At 41.8% G+C, this 20,270-nt stretch overlaps 1 protein-coding gene across 1 annotated transcript in view; it reads left to right on the top strand.

The window, feature by feature from the left end:
* The window catches only part of DNAH11 (dynein axonemal heavy chain 11), a 3,435,931-nt gene that overhangs the window by 1,304,932 nt on the left and 2,110,729 nt on the right, over nt 1–20,270 (top strand). The window contains exon 32 of the mRNA XM_086939827.1: nt 17,522–17,653. Coding sequence (XP_086795953.1) covers nt 17,522–17,653 — 132 coding nt within the window. The remainder of the gene's footprint in view (nt 1–17,521; nt 17,654–20,270) is intronic.

Here is a 20,270-nt window from a genome sequence, read left to right as displayed (position 1 = left end):
GAACACTGCTGGGTAGCGCTACTTGGGCTGAGGTGCATTCTGGGATTTGAAGTGCAAACCCCATTCTGATGTAATCAAGTCAATCCGAGGTCAATTAAATGGCAAACAATGAAAGGCAAATGTATATACTGAATGATTGAAGCGCTGTGGGTTACAAAAATTCCCTCATAAGTCATTGAAGAATGGAGCGCAATAGTGGCAACACGGCAGTATGACACCAAGTCTCAAATTCTCGACAGTTCTGACATGGTGTTCAGGCCAGTCAATGTGCAATTAAATTTCAAAATTAGATATGCTTCTTTCTCAAGTAGCATTTTTTCAATGTCCGCAGGGCGCTGTACGTGGTTCATGGTGTGTAGAACAGTCCACTGGAAATCATTCTCATTATGGGACATTTCGATGAAATGTTCTACCACCGGGGCTGTTAATATTCTTTTTTTAATCCTTGATCGATGCTGTCCTATTCGCAGATTAACCTGCTGATTTGTCTTCCCTATATATAGCCTAGGGCAGGGGCAGATCAAAGCATAAATAACATTTTTGGTTTTGCAATTTGAAAACCCCAGATGTTTCCATTTAGTTCCTTGTTGTTCGAACTCACTACCCTCAATGGTGCTACTGCACGAGACGCAATTCCCACATCTATGGTGTCCCTCTACCGGTTTCATGTCCCATAGAGCACGGAGATCATGTTTGGGTGGGGACTTTGGGAGATCTGCTCGCACAATGTGTTGGCCTAAACTGCGGTTCTTTCTGTATGCAAAAATGGGGCGTTGGAAGGGGCATTCAAGGTCCTCCAACAGGTGCCAATTTTTGAGGACTGCCTGCCTCAATTTGTGCGTATCCGGCCCAAAGGTGGTCACACATACTAACCTGTCCAGTTCCTTTTTCTCATTGGTTTGTAGTAGGGTTTCACGTGGAGTACAGCGTGCCCTCTTATATGAATTCCTAAGGAGCTTCCTTGGGTAGCCTCTATGGATCATTTCGTTACAGAATGTTTGTGCATGTTGGTCATAATCGCCAAGCTCCGAGCAATTCCTTTGGATGCGTAGCATTTGCCCGTAGGGCAAATTTGCTTTGAGACTTCTTGGGTGGTAGCTTTTGTGGTGGAGGATGGTATTTTTATCTGTCGGTTTTTTAAACAGTGATGTTTTGAGTTTGCCCTCCTCACAGGTTACCTCGACGTCCAAAAACGTCATTTTTGTGGTGCTCGTTTCAATGGAGAATTTGATATCTGGGTGTCTGTTATTGATCCATTCATGGAACTCTAAGAGTTCAATCTGGCTCCTCTGCCACAGGAGCCAGATATCATCAATGTATCTCCACCATTGAAGAATATTGTCTTTGTAAGGGTTATTATTTTCTACAAACAGAGTCTCATATTGTGCCATGTAGAGCACTGCCATTTCTGGGGCATAAGGACACCCCATGGCAGTGCCCTTGATTTGCATGTAAAACTGGCCATTGAATGTAAAGAAATTCTTCTGTAAGGCAATAGCTGCAAGTTTGAGGATAAATGCAGTAGGCACCCTGTGGGGCCTTTCCCTTTTGTCTAAAACTAATTCGATGACCTCAAGCGCCTCTTCCTGAGGGATTTGGGTATACAGGGACGTGACGTCCATAGTTGCCATGATCTGTTTGGATGAATCGAACTCCATACCCTCCACCTTAGTTAAAAAGTCCGTCGTGTCTCTGAGATACGATTTTACCTCCGTCAAGAAGGGCTTTAGAAAGAAGTCCACGTACTTGGATAGTGGTTCCAAGCAGGAATCAACACCCGACACAATCGGGCGCCCTGGTGGTTCGGTTAGATTTTTGTGAATTTTAGGTAGCAAATACAACACAGGCGTGCGAGGGAATTTTTTATTCAAAAATTCTAACTCTTTGCTACCCAAAAAGCCTGCATCTCTACCTTGTGCTAGAACATCGGAGATTAAACCCTGAATCTGTTTTGTGGGGTCCTCATTTAAGGGACGGTACCCCGTAGCGTTGGTGACCTGTTTTAATCCCTCAGTGACATATTTTTCACGAGGCCAGACAACAACGGCACCGCCCTTGTCAGCCTGTTTTATGACCAGGCTGGGATCTTCTTTCAGGCTTTGTAGAGCTTGCAATTCGCCCTTACTAATATTAGAAGGCACATATCTTTTGGATTTTTCCATTTTGTTAATGGAGGAGAGCATAATTTGCTCAAAAGCGATTATTTGCTTGGGAATATTCTGATGAGGAACAAAAGTGGACTTGTTCCTCAATCCCGTTACTTCCATAGTTTGAGCAAATGGTTGGTTGAAAAAGAAAGCTTTCAACCTCAGTTTTCTACAAAACTCCAAGATTTCTATTTTAAGTTTCGTATAATCAGTGCGTTTGCATGGGACGAATTTCAAGCCCAAATTTAATAAGGATTCCTCTTGTGTGGTTAATATACGGTCAGATAATTGACTACCACATTTGGTTTACCTAAGATTGGTAGAACCGTTTCCGTGTTCGCATTTGCCAAGGGGCTTTGGGCTTGGTTTTTCCTTGCTGGCCCCTGTCTAAAAAAGCCACCTGCTTTCTTGGATTATTGCCTCTAAAGTCAGGATCAGATGACCCTGAAGACGAAGTGTCAGAGAAAGTAGAAAAACGATTCCTAGATCTACCCTGGAAGTCGTACAGAGCCCTGCGTGACTTGGCCTGGGTGTAATAGTCCTCTTTGAGGAATGGATAGACTGATTCAAGCTTGAAGGATTTACTGTCCTTCTCGTATTTAAGAGACTTGTTGTTAATGGTAATGTCCTTAAAAACCTGTATATCCTTTTGGATCTTGTCTAGAAGAGTCTTGGCGTCAGTGACTGCAGGATTGTCTGCTATTGCTTTAGTTAGCTCCTCAATTTCCTCCAATTCCTTCTTACACAACCTTTGTTCGTCTCAATGGTGTGAACCATTAAGTCCCGGCTACATTTGGTATTAATCTGGCTGAATCCTTTTTTATATTCAGCGTCTTCGACAAAAATGACAGGGGTATTCTTAACCTGGAGACCCCAGGGGATAGTTCCACCCTGTAGATGTTTTAACAAAAAATATCCGTGTAGTTCTGTTCTAACGTGCTTTTTGCAAAGACGAGTCAGTTTCTCTGTCTCGTTTTGTTGCTTTGCATCGGAAGAGCAAAGCACTAAATAAATATGGGCGTCTTTTCAGACCACGACGGTACGTGACTGAAAAGCGCCGAGCGGAATCGATTCGCTGCGATTCCTGACAGCCCCGGCTGGGGCCGCAGAGTGGGGGCGAGGCGCGCCGACACCAGCAAAAACTAAAGGTACATTTGATTAGTGTGCATAAGTGTGCCACAACGCTAAGCCTCATTTTCTGTCAAACATTTTAAAGGGCCCATATTTATTTAGTGCTTTGCTCTTCCAGGCAAAAAGGGTAGAAGTCTCTGCCGCCTCCAACAAAAGAGCGTACAAGGTATGACAACTTAATAAAAGAATATATTGCGCTTTTTATGAAAATGAAACCTTTATGCAAATACGGAAGTTTCCCCCTTGTGACAAATGGGTACATATTTCCCATGCAGGAATCCAAGAAAAGACAATCCTCTGCCCCCCAGCCCCTTCTGGCCACAAAATCGATCCATAAAAGGTATGAACCTTCCAATATTATCCCTGTTTTGCAAAACTAAATGCGGGATGTGATTCTATACACTGGAGACCATATAGTAAATAAAGACAACACCTCTTTTCCAGGTTGGTGTTGTCATTGAAGTTATCCTGGTTGTGCCCTGAATAGAGGATTTGGTCCAATAATTGAAACACATACAGGCCAACCTATTACCGATACCCAGGTACTTTTAATTTCATTCAAACGGTTCTTCTTTCTTTGAAGAGGCCATTTGGTTGTATTAAAACAGTTTGTTTTTTACATTCCAACAGAACAATATCAAGAGCCCTGATGATAGTTTGGAAACCCCATGCCCAAACTTGAAACGCGTCGGCAATCCAGCAAGAGTTAATTATATACATTGAATGTGTACTAAAAATAATTCTGCCTAACGCTTGTTTGCTCTTGTATTGAATTGGCTCTTTTTTCGTATTTTTGATTTGTTTGTATCAAATTGTCCAATTGTGATGTTTATGGTCCAGCACTGTATTATTTGTGGGATGTTACATTTGAAATCTTTGTTTCACACAGTCTTTTTCACACAGTATGTTAGTATCATTGTGTAAATGTAGGTTAGTGTTAATTGTTAATAATTGTGCATGTTGTATTATCTAGCTGCCAAACAAAATTGTTTTTTGAAACATTTATAATGAAAAGGGTATAAATAAATATACCGGACCAAATTTAACGTTTTCGTTTATTGGGTCCCCAAAATTGAAGTAATTGAGTGAGGGGGCATATTTTGCTTGTTCTCAGTATTCATTTTGAAGTCGGTACACCTGAGGAATAATATGTCCCTTGACACATGATTATTTTTAAATCAGCTGTATTTATATGTATTTTACTTATTTATGTATGTATGTACTTTTATGATTATTATCAACAAATGATCGAATAAAGTTTTTGAATTGATTTCATCTACTCTCAACCGGGTCGAAGCACCAGTTCTGCTATTTGCAGATAGGAGATGTGTCGAAATCTGTGTTGCAAGTATCTGGGCCACTTCCAGTGAGCCAAGCACAGGATCAGTGGTAGAGACTTGTATAGGCATCAGGAGGCAAGCCAACAAGCCCTTGGAGATCACTTAGAGTGAAGGCAGAGTCCAGCTCTCCTTCAGCAGAGTCCGAGAGCAGCAGGCAGCAGGGCAGCAAGCAGAAAGGCAGGCTTTCTAGATCAGCAGTCCAGTTCAGTCCCTAAAGCAGCACAGCTGTTATTCTGGCACAGCTTCAGTTACAAGTCCAGTATTGTACGATTTTAGTCAGAGACTAAGTACTTATATTCAAAAGTGCCTTTGATGTGGGGGGGTGACTTCAAACTAACTCTCAACCCATTGCTGTCTGCCAGGCTATGTGAGGGTGTAATGATTCCTTTGTGTGGGGACAGGACACTGCCAATTTAAGTAAAGTGTTAGCCCTCCCCTTCTATCCTGCCCAGGCAAGGCTCATCAGAATGCAGATGTATGTAGATGGGTACCCAGACACACCTATCCGGTGTTGTAGCTGTCTAGAGGGAATGCAGAAAGTATGGCAGTCATCCATCCCAGACGTGTATTAGAGACAGGCTGTCACGCAAACACAGAGCAGTAAGTGCAAGGAAATGTCCACTTTTTAAAAGTGGAATTTCTAAACAGTAATGTTAATTTCAACTTAACCAGTAAGGTTGATTTATAATTACCATTTGAAACATGAAAAGCTACTCCTCACTGATCAGGAATTACAGCTTAAAAGTGTATTAAGGAATTCCCAATGCTAGCCTATGAGAGGAGTTGGCCTCACAGTACTGAAAACTGAAATAGGATGTTTATCACTACCAGGATTAAGCCATGGATTAAACACTGATCTGTGACTGGGTTGAATGTTTCATTTGTTCAGCATTCTGTCAATTTTTGATCTTTTTGCTGTTTTTGCCCTAAGTAAGAAGGCTATGCCCAGACGTGGATCCGGTGGTCACTGTGCCACTAGATTCAAACTAGCTTGGCTAATGAGAGGTGAAACCCTGAAATCAGTCCCAGCCTACTTGTTTCACATCCAGGGAGGGCTTGGCCTGGAACTTTGGGCTGGACTGCTCTCATGGGAAGCAGAGTCAAGACTGATTTGCATATGTCGGAGTCCAAACTGGGGAGGTGCCGTCAGCATTCCATCCATCATTTGCTCTTTTCGCTGTTGCCTCCTAATAGACAAGTGCATGCCAAGTATCACTTTCTTTCCTTTCTGTGGAGCATGGGCCTAGCAATGATTGATTCATCCTAAATAGTGCCAGTCAGCTCCTTGAGCTGTGATGGATGTACAATATATTCATCACCTCCCTCTCACCCATTCTATGTGTTGCTGACCCCATGACCCTTACCCCTGTCCTTGATTGCCCATCACACCAGAAAAGAAGTGCTAGGATGAGGTACCAGCTCTGTCTGTGTCATAGCACTTTTTTCAGCCTTTACTTTTTTATTTCTTCCACTAGTTAGGATGTGGCTTTTTTGAGTTAAAAAGAGTTGCAGGAAGCACGCATAGTGAATTCTTGCTCTTATTATATTCATCTAGGCCACTGTACTAGGTGGAGTCAGATTTCACTTTCCTTCCCCCTTACCAGTTAAGAAATCCCCCCATGAACCATGCTATGTCAAAGCATTCCTTCAGCGTTTACAGCAGTCCAAAGACACAATGGGCCCCCAGCCCTAAAAACAACAAGCAATGGCAAAGCTAATAGTTCTGTCCCATTCAAGAACTATCGTCTTTGGCAATGTCTTTTAGTTATGTTGTACAGCAGCATGGCTGAATGTTCGGGGAAAAAAGTGTTATGCCATGTTATGAAGCTATGAAAATAAGCGCTACTATGCGCCCAGCACTGATCACATTATACCGCTTTATTTATCCTAGCTTTAAGCCATGCTGCTGAACAACATGGAATTTGCCAATGCTTGTTAAGACTACGGGCCCTATTTAGGGTTTGATGGAGCTGGAGGAATATTGTAAACAGATAAACCTTTTGGCTTGGCCAATCCATGATTTATACTTGGGGAAACTTCTGGGTTGCCATCAACTGAGCCTTTGCTGACTCCACGTTCAGCAAACTCTGATTAACACTCCAGCCATATGATCGTTGGGTTAAAGTGAAAGTCAGTCACCCTGTGTGAAACATGGTAGAAATAGGCTGGAAAAATCTTAAATGCCCTCCTGCCACCGCATGATAAAAAACTTCATGCACATTGGGCCCATTTACTTTTTGTTCAGAGAAAACCAACTCCCAACTGTGTTTTCTTTGAACTAAAAAGTTTGCTACTTTTACAGTGACTCCCTTTATGTCAGGGAGCTCTCCATCAAGTAGGTGGGGAGGTTTAGATACAGTGGGCAGGGAGAGGGTATCCTTTTCCACTGGCCTGGCAGGATGACAGGCTGACAGTAAAATGCTAAATAAGGCCCTATTGAATTTTATTTCTTAAGGGGGTGGGGATAATATTTGTTCTCTAGTGGGATTAGATGCAAAAATCATGCATTATTTGCAGCGAAGATTGTTTTGAACACCAAACACCCATGATGAACATATGGAGTTGTAGGTTTTACATTTTTTGTAGTCGTTATCAAATGCTGTTGTAGTCGAACACATGTATTGTTTAACAAGTAATGCAAAGTAGACACCCTGCTTGACCAGTGGCGTGTCTAAAGAGGGGGGCATATGGGACCCATGCGGCAGTTCTATATGTCGTGCATCCCTCCTGTGCCCCACCACCACAGCTGCTGAATGTACCAAGAGACGATAAAGAAAAAATAAACACTGCACTTTGCCACACACATTTATTTCTCCTACCATCGTAAAGTAATATCGAGCTTAAAATATTTAAATGTTGTACATTTGTACATCTATATCTAAAGATACACATATGCACACGTACCTTCAAAGTCCGATTTAAACATTTCAAGAAAATATATGTATATCTTACACCTACAAGTAAGATACATATACATATGTATCATTTTTATGTGGCCCAATGTGTGCCCCCGCTAATATTCACTTCTACAGACGCCACTGTATTGAGCATCTTACTGTCCAGCCCACACAGCTGAACGTCCCTTTGTGATATTTCTGAAAGTGAGGAATATAGGGATGCGATAGGGATGAGAACGAGGTATGCTGTAAGGTCTTTGAAACTGGTTTAAGGTGGTGCATGCCTTTCTAGTAGTACTCCAAGTCTGTACAGAGCCATTGCCACTGTTTCCCTGTACTTCACATGTTTACTAACCATAGTTCTTTTTAATTTTGGCCTTCATTGCCTAGTTTTGCACCTCCTCTTGGAAATGATTTTGCACATTCATCTGCCTCATTGGACCTCATTGCCTCATTCTGAACTGCCGATAGCCTGTCTGTTCCTAATTGTTATCCTACATGGCAAATTCTTTGTGCCCTAAATGGCATATAAGAAAAATATAGGAGACACTTAGAGTGTGAAGGCAAATGGGTGCAACCACTCGACATCGCCGAGAACCGTAGCAGTCTCAATTTCTTGCTGGGACATGACAGAGTGAGCTAGAAGTATTGGCTAGGTAACTTGCTGGTAATCTCCATTGCTATTAGTCCGACTGGGCCATTCACACCATTTTCTATTCATCCTTTGATGGAGGCTTGGAAATTCTGGAAGTACACTGGGAATGATAAACTCTTTATGACTCAGAGTGAATGCGGAAGAGGCTTGCATTCATAGCTGAATTAAATGAAAGGGGTTCAGGTGAGAGGTAACGTGCAGTAGGAACTGTGATTTGGAATAATATGAATTGGAATAATTGATTACCAGGAAGTAATTTTTGTATTACAAACTGCGTGGTTTCCTCTTGGTCTACCGCCCACCTAATACAACAACTGGGTTCTTGGAGCCCTTTCTGAAATTGGTTCATGACCTCCGCACTCGCTATGAAGGGCTGGTGGTGCTCGGGGACTTTAATTTTCATTGGGAAATCACCCCAAGGGACGGTCAGACAAAACATTTTGAAGAGGTCCTAACATCCTTGGGACTTAGATGGTGGGGGGGCCCACACATGAGAGGGGCCACACCTTGGATCTGGTGTGGTCTACCTGTCCACTTACTGCTCCATTGCTGGTTTCCCCTTGTCCTTGGTCAGACCACCATCTGATTGAAGGCCAATATCCACTTGTTACTAGAAGAGGGAAAGCTGAACCAGGATGGAAAATGCTGCGCAGTTGGAAACAGGTCAAAGGGACTGATCTAACAGCTATCCTATTACACTCGGATTATTCCCCATCCATGAACGATGATCTGGAGATTTAAAGTGGTACCTTACTATCTACAATTAAGGATGCCATCGAGGTAGTAGCACCGGCCCATAGAGTTAGACTGATAGACAAGGGCAAAGGGGCACCCTGGTTTAATAATGCTCTCAGGGAACAAAAACAAGTCCTCCGCCAATGCGAGAGGGCTTGGCGGAAGTCTCGCACGCCCCGTGCTCATGCTGCTTATACACTGAATTCCACTGCGTATAAAAAAGCCACCCGCCTGAGGAAGGCCGAATTCTTTGAGGAGATAATCACTGAGGCTACTAACCCACAGAAAGAAGTGTTAAAGGTCCTAAACGACTTGCGGACGGTTAGGACGCCAACCCCGATATTTAGTCAAAGAGACTGCCAAGATTTCCAAACTTTTTTCATGGACAAGATAGAGGATTTGATGTTAGAAATCAGTCAGACCCCAAACTTTCACTGTTCAATCGAGCATCCATTTATTCCTCCTAGGCTGACAATGGACGTTCTTGCTAGGCTGCCTGCTCTTACTAAGGAGTCCCTGTCCACTATAATGGGCTGGGTGAAGTCAGGATCTCCAGCGGACCCCTGCTCTCCCAAAATGTTTAAGCTGGGATGGAGGATAAAGTACTCGCCCTTCTGAAACCTTCCTTGGAGACAGGAACTGTCCCTTCTAATTTTAAGGAAGCGCGGGTGGTCCCTCTCCTAAAGAAACCAGGGGCTGATCCAAAAAATGTAAAGAATTTCAGGCCAATTTCTCATCTGCCTTTCTTGGATAAAATTCTAGAGCAGCATGTCTTACACTCCCTGACCCATTTTCTGGAAAGTAACCATCTCCTCGAGCCTAACCAGGTGGGTTTCAGAGCTCATCACAGCATGGAATTGGTGATGCTTTCCGTGCTGGATGACCTGAGACTTAGGGCGGATAAGAAAACTCTGTGTGCCCTGGTCTTACTGTACTTATCCGCGGCATTTGACACCGTTAATCATGACCGATTAGTGTCGCAGATAAAGGACCAAGGGTTACAGGGCACGGTCCTGGCCTGGCTGACCTCCTTTCTTGCAGACCGCTCGCAGCGAGTTCAATTAGCAGACATGGTGTCTGAGCCAACCAAGCTGACTTGTAATGTGCCCCTGGGTTCGGCTCTATCATCTCTGCTGTTTAACATCTACTTGCAGCCTCTGGTAGCAGCATTGAACCAGATGGACTGTAGGGTCTATAATTATGCCGACGATACTCAAATTCTGATCCAGATTGACCATTCATCGACGGCTCACTTGAGAATGCAAGACATTCTCAAGTTTACCATCAACTGGATGTCTGCTAACTCAATAAAAATAAACCCGTATAAAACCGAAGTCCTAGCAGTCACCACAGCCTCAAACCCATGGAGTAATCTGTTCTGGCCGGCAGAATTATGGCCGTTTCCAGAACCCGCTGCGGCAGTAAAAAGTTTAGGCATCAAAATTGATGCCCGACTATCTATGACTCAGCAGGTGTCGGCTGTGGTGGGCACGTGCGTCAGTCTGCTGCGCCAGCTCCGGAACCTATCTTTCCTGATGTCCTTCTCCACTCTTACACTGGCGGTCTCTGCCCTGATCCTGGCACATCTTGACTATGGCAACTCCCTGTATTATGGGCTACCCTAAAATCTTCTGGCCCGGCTCCAGGTTGTAATGAATGATGCGGCCAGATTAATCTTCAAAAAACCTAGGCAGACCTGGGCCAAGCCCTTGTTGCAGGACTTATATTGGCTTCCAATCGCTCAGAGAACCAAATTCAAAAGCCTCTGTATAGCACATAAGGCTATTTATGGCTCAGCCCCTAGTTATATTAAAAACCGTTTAATCAAGTACTTGCCAAGTAGGGCCCTTCGGTCAGCTGGGGCATGTCATTTAGTCTGCCCTACGTTCAACCTTGTGTCCATAGGCGGTAGATCCTTTTCGAGTACCATCCCGCAGGCCTCGAACCGTTTACCAGCTGAACTTCGGAAGGAATCTAATCTCCCTTTTAGGAAGAATCTAAAGACTGTGCTCTTCCTGGAGGCATGGGGGCCTCTGTGAGGTGGTGGCTCTGTGATTTGCTGATGATGTATGTCCGCTGATAGCGCTTAGATACCCCTGGGTGATAATGCGCTCTATAAGTGTATAATAACATAACATATTAGTCTTATGGCACTTTTCTTTAAGTATTTTAAATATTGACACAAGCTTTGCATAGTTGTCTAACTGTGCAGCGTGGTATCATGATAAATATATCTTAAACTGAACATCTATAAACATTTATTTCATTTAACAATTGTACTTTACACACTTTAAAAAACTAAAAATATATATTGGAGAAATCACAGATAATTTATTTATCATAAATAAAAAGAGAATTTCATTGGTATAAGAATCATATAAAGTGGACTGCTCATCTTATCCCACTCTATTTCATAATAAACTTTAAAGTTCTATTAACAAAAGAATCACAGAATTCAACAAAACTTCGCATAGACACGGACCTTAAGGCGTATAATTTTTCACATTCTTAATTCTGTAAGATTTTGGTTCTTCCAATGCCCGACAGAAGGAATCCTCAAAGACCGCAAATTTTGCAAAATCAAAGTGTGTACAGCCAAAGTTATTATATACAATATTTTGTGATAATTTTTTTGGGATTGTTTCCCAATCCTGAGAATAGTCTTGTAAAATTAATTGAGGATCTGCTGAAATGCCAAATCTAAATGCATATTGCAATAATGTAAAAAATCTTGCTAAAATCTCTTAATTTTCCGACATTTAAAAAAGACGTGCGTCCAATTGCCTACCCCTTTTTGCACACATCTAAAACAAGAGCACGTAATTTTGGAAATAATCCTATGTGAAAATGAAGGCGTTCAGTAAAATAACCATTTTGTATAAAATTGCATGTGACAAAACTTTGCTGCTTTTAAAATCGTAAAATTAAACCTGTTGATTATTTTTCCCAACCCCCACAAGGGAATTGCAATGGCTTAATTGGCTTCACACCTCTGGGCCACTTTTGGAAATATATTGCTCTATGTTGCCCCGCCTGACCTGGTTTTCCGATGGTTAACCAACCTTTGTATGATGTTCTCAATAAGATCCTGCACCAACTCAAAGCTCAGACATACTATTTTTGGGTCCAGTTCTTTTAAAAACTGATGAACGCAGGTAAAAGACCAAGTAATATCTTGACCCATAACATCTAGCAACTGAGTAAATCTATTTATTGTCCATCTTTGAGTCATATTTATATCCAACAGTGGCTGGTATAACCAGCTAATATCTTGCAACTGAGTGGAAACATTTAGACTTGCAATGGAAAAAGATCTAAAAAATGGATCCTTTCTTTTTAGAACCCAGAATAGCATCTTGTATCTAACTTTCTTTAAGGACCTGGCCAGGCGCATGAAATCCCTGATGTTATCCTCATTGAGCATTATGTACATAAAATCAAACTGAAATAGTTTCTCCTTGAAAAAACGTGATGAAGAATGTGCAAAATTAGCAAAATTTCAAAGCTTTAGGTCTGGAAATCCAAGTCCTCCATCTTCCATTGGCGCATGTAAATCATAGAGAGCCAACCGTGAGGATGTATTATTCCAGATAAAAGTGGAAAGCAAATCCTCCATCTGCTTCAAAAAATGTTCTGCAGAAACCATGGCAAAGAGGAGAATAAAAAATTGAACAGTGACACAACATTTTAAGGCAATTCCACACATAATAGAGAGAGGAAGTGGCTCTATTTGGAAAATATTGGTGGATGTAAATAATCACTAAATAATGTTTCGGATTCAGGGTAATTAATGGCTGTAGCTCAGGCATTAATGTTTCCAAAGTGCAATTGCACAATAAAAAGAAGGGGTTTCCTTTATTATTGTTATACCCACCCAGTCCCACAAACTTAGCAAACAACTCAAAGACTCTAGATTATATTTTGACGCTAGGAGTTAAAATAAACACAATATCAACAACATAGAGCTTAATTAGGGGATTCCACTAGTAGGGGGTCTTGATTGGATTGTCTGCTCTGATTGCTATTGCCAATGTTTCTATAAAAAATGCAAACCAAATTGGCGAGAGTGGGCATTCCTGCCTAGTCCCATGCCTTACTTTACAGATACCAGCTTCTGAAGAATTCACAATAAGCTTCACACACATGCCTTTATAGAGATGGCGTAATAAATTGAGCGGAAATTGAAACCTGCCAAAATGTGAAAAAAGGTTTTCTTGGAGCTAATAAGTGCAGGTACCAGGCACCTGTAGCCAGGATAGCCTTGATTTCGGCCACATCTGATGTAATCAAGATTGCACTGGGAACACAGCAAGGGTGCCCCTGCTCACCATTATTATTTGCATTATATATAGACCATTTAATTTGTAAAATTATTAAGAACAATAGGATACAGGCCATTCAATGCATTGGTGGGGATACAAAGCTGTCAGCCTACGCTGATAATCTTGCTATAATTACAGCTAACACATCGGAAACTATTAATGAGGAAGAAAAGGAGGCTCTCGACTTTGGTCAAATATCAGGCTATTTTCTTAATAGGAACAAGACACTAATTGTGAAGAATTCCAGAGCAGACATTAATGCTACTCGTTTAGTGGGAAATGCTAGATATCTTGGGGTGGAGATCTCTGCTAACATGGATGAAATTGTACAAATCAATCTGGAGCCTCTGCTCCATAACACTAAAGCTGACCTTGATAGAATGAACTGTCTCTATCTCACACTCTTGGGACGATGTATTGTTTTAAAGATGTTGTTATTGCCTAAAATTCTATATTTTTTAGACCTATCCCTGTGGAAATTAATAAGGGCTGGTTCTCCGCGTTTAATCAATTCATTAAAAAATTCCTGTGGGCAGGGAAACTGCCCCGAAGAGCGTTAAAGTATATGACTCTATCTAAAGACAGGGATGGGTGGTCCCGCCCGGATCTTCAGATCTATTATTGGGCCGTAGCTTTACATCATACTACAGAATTACTGGGAAAAGAGAGTGTAGCAACAGCGGAAGCATGCTGCAGCACTATATATAGGTTAGTGTTAGGGGACCAAGTCCAGGGGTGTTTGATGCAACATATTGACTTTGCGTATTTCAAAAGAGTAAGATTTAAGGTTTTGCTGGGAGCATTCAAAATTTGGACTGCAGTAAGGAAAAAATTGAAAATGAATAGGATACATAGATATACCCCTTTAGGTGATAATGATTTACTAGTGGAAATTTTTCTTGATGGGTAAATGAAAATATGGATGGACAAGGGCATCAGATATGTTATGTTATGTTATGTTATGTTATTAGTTTGTAAGAGCGCGACAGCTGCCCCAGCAAAGAGGCGTCCCAGCGCTAGCGATCAATAAAGGTGGTATGGATGGAGCGGGCCAAACAGGGCACAAGCCTTAAGAGGAGGAGAACAGGAAAGTCTTCACAGCTTTACGAAAAGCAAGCAGATTCTCAATACCGCGGATGGCAACCGGAAGGGAATTCCAGAGCCTGGCTCGCAGCACCCGAAAAGAGCATCCACCCATACGGCAGAGCCTGCTCCTGGGGATGATTGCAAGGTGCTGACCAAGGGAGCGTAAATTGCGTTGCGGGACATAAGGAGCCAAGAGAGGGCGCAAAATGGCCGGGCTCTGAAGTTTAAGAATTTTGAATGCCAGACAAAGTGCCTTAAATTTAATACGAGATTCCACTGGGAGCCAGTGCAATTTTGTAATCGTAGCTCTGGCAGAGCATCTCCGGGGAAGACCAACCAGGGTCCTAGCAGCCGAGTTCTGAACTCTCTGAAAACGGGCTACTTCAGTTTTGTTGGCACCTAACGGTAAAACGCTGGCATAGTCTAAGCGTGACAAGATGATAGCTTGAACCACAAGCTGACGCATAGCGGGTTCAAAGAAGCCCAAGATGGGGCGAAGGCTCCTTAACAGGCCTACACAAGTCGCTGGCACTCTCTTGGTGTGGGTCTAGAGGCCCAGTGAGGAATCCATCCAGACACCCATATATTAGTGATCTTATGGTAGATGACACAATTTACTCGTTTGATATAATTAATTAGAAATTTGGGGTCGGAAACAATCATTTCTTTAAGTTTTTACAAGTCATGGACTTTCTATCTAGAAAAACAATCAGGGGACATAAAGTTCCTTTACTGGAGGCAGCTCTTGGGGCTCCGGCATTAATCTCTAAATTATATGAAATACTTAGCAACTTAAAGGAGGATGATCTCGTGAAACATACTGATCGCTGGCAGGAACAGCTACAAGCAGGGGTAGGGGAATGTGAGGATTCTCGGTTACTAAGTCAGACCTCCTTCTTCTAGGCTAACTTACAAGTGCAATGTTTTAAAACTTGGTTGAATCTATACATTACCCCAGCACAGCAACAGTCTATGCCCCTATCTCGGATCGCCCAGAACTGTTGGTGGAGCTCTTTAAATTACTCATGGCACCACAGTTTATTAATAAAAACATACTCATGGTTCTCCCAATTTCGGTTATCTTATGAGGAGACTTTAATGTTCTTCAGAACCCAATTTGAGACTCCATAGCATAGAATCGTAGGCAAAACAAAATGAGAACTATCTAGGTCCTAACACAGTATAAATGAAATCTGAATTTGCATGATCCTTGGAGGGCAAAATTTCCTATGCAGCATAAGCACCCTCTTTTGGCTAGATATGGATCCGCAAACCAGACTAACCCTGGGCAAAGCACTACGCTACACTTGCGTAGTTTGCGAAGTTTCCGCTACTTCACAATAAGGGAATTGCACGTAGCACAGTGCAAACCCACATAGTGTAAGGTAGTGCAGCGGTCTTTTTTTGCTTGCTCGCGATACACAACGTCAAGTTGGTGACCGCGAGCAGGCAAAATAACATCCCAGCGAGACTTTTTCCTCGTTCGTGATCAGCAACATCAAGTTGCTGAACGCGAGTGTGGAAAATAAACTTCCCGGCGAGATTCTCAACGGGGGGAGGTCAGGTTTCTCATTGCGAGTGATCCCATATGCGCGCGACCGCTCGCGATGAGAAATTACTAGTCAGCGTTGAGAAAGTTGCCGCTCGAGTAAAAATCTACTAGAGCGGCAGAAAACTACAGTTCGCACTGTGCAAGATGCCGTTTTCAATTATTCCACAGTGCCATATGCTTGTCCGCACTGTGCAATCATTGAAAACGGCATCTTGCACAGTGCGAACAGGCTACTACACAGTTTGCATAGTGCTACGAGTAGCTCGTGTAGTGTGAGTGCACTTTGCTTAGCTACACGTAGCGCTACTTCGCGAACTACCCCTAGGGTTAAACCAGACATATTTCTGGTCTCTGCGAACTTGGCGCTTCATCAATATATATGTCCGCACAATGGTTTTTCAGATCATGTGATGCTGAAGGTGCATATAGCTAAAATTGGGCACCTTCCTCCTTTACAGAGGTGGGTCTTTCATAGGTCATTAGTAGAGAACGAGAATTGGGTGTAAGAAATGGGGAGTGAAATCTTGCAGTTTATTCTATTGAATATGCATAGCCCCTACCTGGAAGTAGTCTGGGAATCCTTGAAGGCAACTATGAGGGTGATTATTACATCTAAGGATATTTTTAGGCAACAGAGGTTAATACTGGAAAAGCAAAGCCTGGTGGATCGCCTAAGGTACACCGAGAAGAATCTATAAGGACAGGCTTAGAAAGATCTGCGTGTGTGTTACCAGAAAGAGGTTAATTAAAGCATATATGCAGTAAGTATATGAACCAGTTGAATATTCAGGGTGTTTTCTAGTATGGCAAGCTCGCGATAAAGCTTCTAAAAATATAATCAAAGCGTTAATTGATATGGAGACTAACATGTGCACTGTAGATACCAAGGGAATTAAAAATAAAGTGCTCTTTCACTATCGAAGCCTATACAATGATGTACTTTGCACACTTAAATCAAAATAGCCTATCTTCTGTTTACATCTATCATTACTTTCTTTTTTTCTTCTCCAATAGAATTACATTTACAATTAAAATTGTAGTTTTATAAAAGAATTTGCAAATTCCCTCCCTTTTTAGGTCAAGCCTAGACATTGCTTGATCTGTTGTATGTAGTTTGTGGGCTACAACTCCGCCCATCACTTTGCATTTGTGTAATTGCTTGTCATTTACAATTACTTGTTTGCCAGTGAGCAATTAGCCTTCCCATTCCCTGACCTCCTACTGTGCTGCCCTATACACCTTCCTCCACCCTCACCATGTCAGTGAGAAATACTTGGCCTCCTGCCACTTTAACAATACCCCTATGCCTCTCTTTACCACCAGTCACTCCATTCTGTACCATTCATATCTAAAGAAAACTGTTATACATCATTTTGCCTTTGTGCATTCTCCTAACTCATTCCTTCTTCCTACATGCACTGATGAAGATAAGGCCCCTGATAACCTTTCACACCCACATTTGCATGTACATGCCATTATTTAATTCAGGTATGTTGTTACTGCTGCGGTCATTTTAACAGAAGGGTAATTGCCTTCTATTTTCTTGTTCCGGAATCTAAGTTCATAATTAACTTTTATCTCAGTGTCTCCAGTGAGAGTTAATTTAAAAATGGACATTTAAACACTAACCATTGTTATGTTTTTCCTTTATTTCAGATCACTCAGCTCAATGCGCTAATTGCCATGTTGCTGGGAGAACTCACACCAGGCGACAGGCAAAAAATCATGACCATTTGCACCATTGATGTTCATGCCAGAGATGTAGTGGCAAAGCTTGTTACCCAAAAGGTATATTTTTTTTAACTGCCACACATACTAAAAGCCAGCAGATCTATTGTCTATTTTGCCCTGTCTTCATTCTTGGATTACGTTTTTTTGTAAAATAGCAGGCCTTTTAAGCAGATAAGCGTTTCATTTTTCTGTTTATTTTTTATTTCATCCATGAGAAAAAAAATTCTGGCACTTAATATTTTTTGGGTCTATGTAATGGGGTATAGTTTTAAAGAATAATTTACTGTGGGTATCCATGACAACTAACATGTGCTCAATCACAGTGGTCAATTAAGGTGTATTTTGTGTTTGAGGGATTTTCAGCAATCAGAAAAGCAACATGAATATCTAAGATATTTACGTGGTATTGAAGAAAACAAAAACAAAGTACAGTTATTGAATCAAGTAATTAGCACACTATAGCAATGACTCTTGATGTGGTATTTGAGTTCAGGACTTAATTAACCGTTAGAACAGTTCTCAATGTGGTGCTCCCTTCACCAGTCAGCTGTCAACTGCTGGTAAACAGAATGCCAAGATGGATCACCACTCCAGCAGGATTCTTGGATGTACTCACATTCCTATACTTAAAGATACAGCTACTAAAGCACTAATTCTTATTGACACATCCCCCTTCATTAGAAATATAAGATACACCCATAAATACAAGACCTAACTGTAACTACTATGATAAATCCATTAACACCTTTCCCTTGTAGATCACAAGTAAACCCTGACTTGTACAAAACAGGTATTTACGCATATACACATACACAGTTGAGTGTATACAATACTATAAGCATTCATAAAATAAACAGATCACTTTGGGTACACTAATTTAATCATTTTATGTAACTTTTGTGATAACCAGATGGCCTCTTGAGTCTGGGCACTCTGCTCACCACCCTGCTATTACTGGCATTAGTACAACTTTAATTTCCATTTTCTTCATCCATTCTGGAACCGTGTTGACTTACACCTCTCTGCATCCCTCTAACTACTTCCTCATCTCTCATAAACATATAACCACTATATCCTTCATTCCTATCCACACTACTTGAACCCTCTGGTCCTCCATAGTTTGCTACCCTTCTCAAATTCCATTGCTCCCCATTCTTCGGCAGAACATGCCACATATGTGCCTCTTTCACTTAATAGGGTCCTCTACATTTAGACAACACTTTCCTTAATCATCTATATTTTATCTTAACTAAATCCCCTATTTGAACCCTACATCCACCCTTGTCCAAGGAGTCCTCTGTGTTGTACTGAACACTTTCCCCAACAGACAAATTCTGTATCTATGAGGGATTGAGTTTGGTAATGAGTTTCCTGTCCCTCGTCATCCTGAAGGGAACCCCCAACCCCTTGTCTTTGAATTCTCTATGGTACAATAAGCCTGAACAAGTTCATGAATCATGCACTCCACATCCATATGGTTGGCTACCATTAACTTTAATGCTCCTATAATCATGTGGTTTGCCCTTTTCAATATTCCATTAGCCTGGGGATTTTATAATGCAGTGTGTGAGTGCCTTATGTCACATGAGGCCAACAATCCTTGCATTTCACCTGCAGTCAGTTGGGTTCCATTACAAGTGATCAACACTGCTGGAAAACCATTGCCTGTAAAGCCCTTCTCGTTGTGATCTATTGTATGCCAGCCTTCAATCTTTTCCCACTGTCTCTGCACTCAGTACATCTTTCCACCCATTCCAATATGTCACTACCCATAGCAGGCCACTTAAACTCCATTGAAAGCCTTTTCTTAGTGACTGACTGCCCCAAATGTCCTTCGTGAGCTATTTCAAAGGATCTTTTCTGTAACTCTGCTGGTGGTACAATTGTATCTGCTCAATTACAACTTTACCTTCCACTTTAGACAGTTCGTCCAAAATCTTCCTAAAAAACCTTAATGCAAAAGGAAATATGCTTTATCTCCTTTCCCCCCCTTCTTTATCATCTTTCTTACACTTTAAGGACCTCATCGTGTCCCATGACTCTGGAACACTCCTCTTTGCTAACAGCACCCTGGCTCCAACAGACCACATCCTCCACACTAGACACAGCACCATCTTGTTCACCATCGAGAACTCCTTTCTCATCTACACATCTCCTTGTCACAGGTATGCGTGGCAAGCAATCCACCTGAATTGTTTTCAATTCCGGTGTAAATTCAACATTAAAATATTACTCTTGTAGACCTGATGCTAATTTGGCGAGTCTGGTGGAGCCTTTGCCTGCCCCACTTGGTGACACTATCTTCATAAAAGGTTTGTGATCAGCTTGCAAAACAATTTTGGATCCCCAAATGTATGTATGTATGTACTGCAACTCCCATGCTGCTGCTAAAGCCTCATTCTTAATTACAGTATAATGCCGTTCAGTTGTCACCAATGTACATGAAGCAAAAGCTATCATTTTCTCTACGGACCCACGCATCTGTGACAACACTGCACCTAGGCCTGTAGCTCTTTCATCAATGGTGACAATGGTTTTTCTTTTAGTATCGAATGGAACTAAAATTCTAGCATTACATACCTCATCTTTAACATTTTGGAAACACCCCTGTTGCTGCTTGTTCCACTGAAGACTTGCACCTTTCCCCATCAAACTTTTTAGGTTCTCAGTCTTA

The sequence above is a fragment of the Lissotriton vulgaris genome, chromosome 10 (assembly GCF_964263255.1).
Source record: "Lissotriton vulgaris chromosome 10, aLisVul1.2, whole genome shotgun sequence".
In the NCBI taxonomy this organism is placed as follows: domain Eukaryota; kingdom Metazoa; phylum Chordata; class Amphibia; order Caudata; family Salamandridae; genus Lissotriton; species Lissotriton vulgaris.
This window is presented reverse-complemented; position numbering and strand designations above follow the sequence as displayed.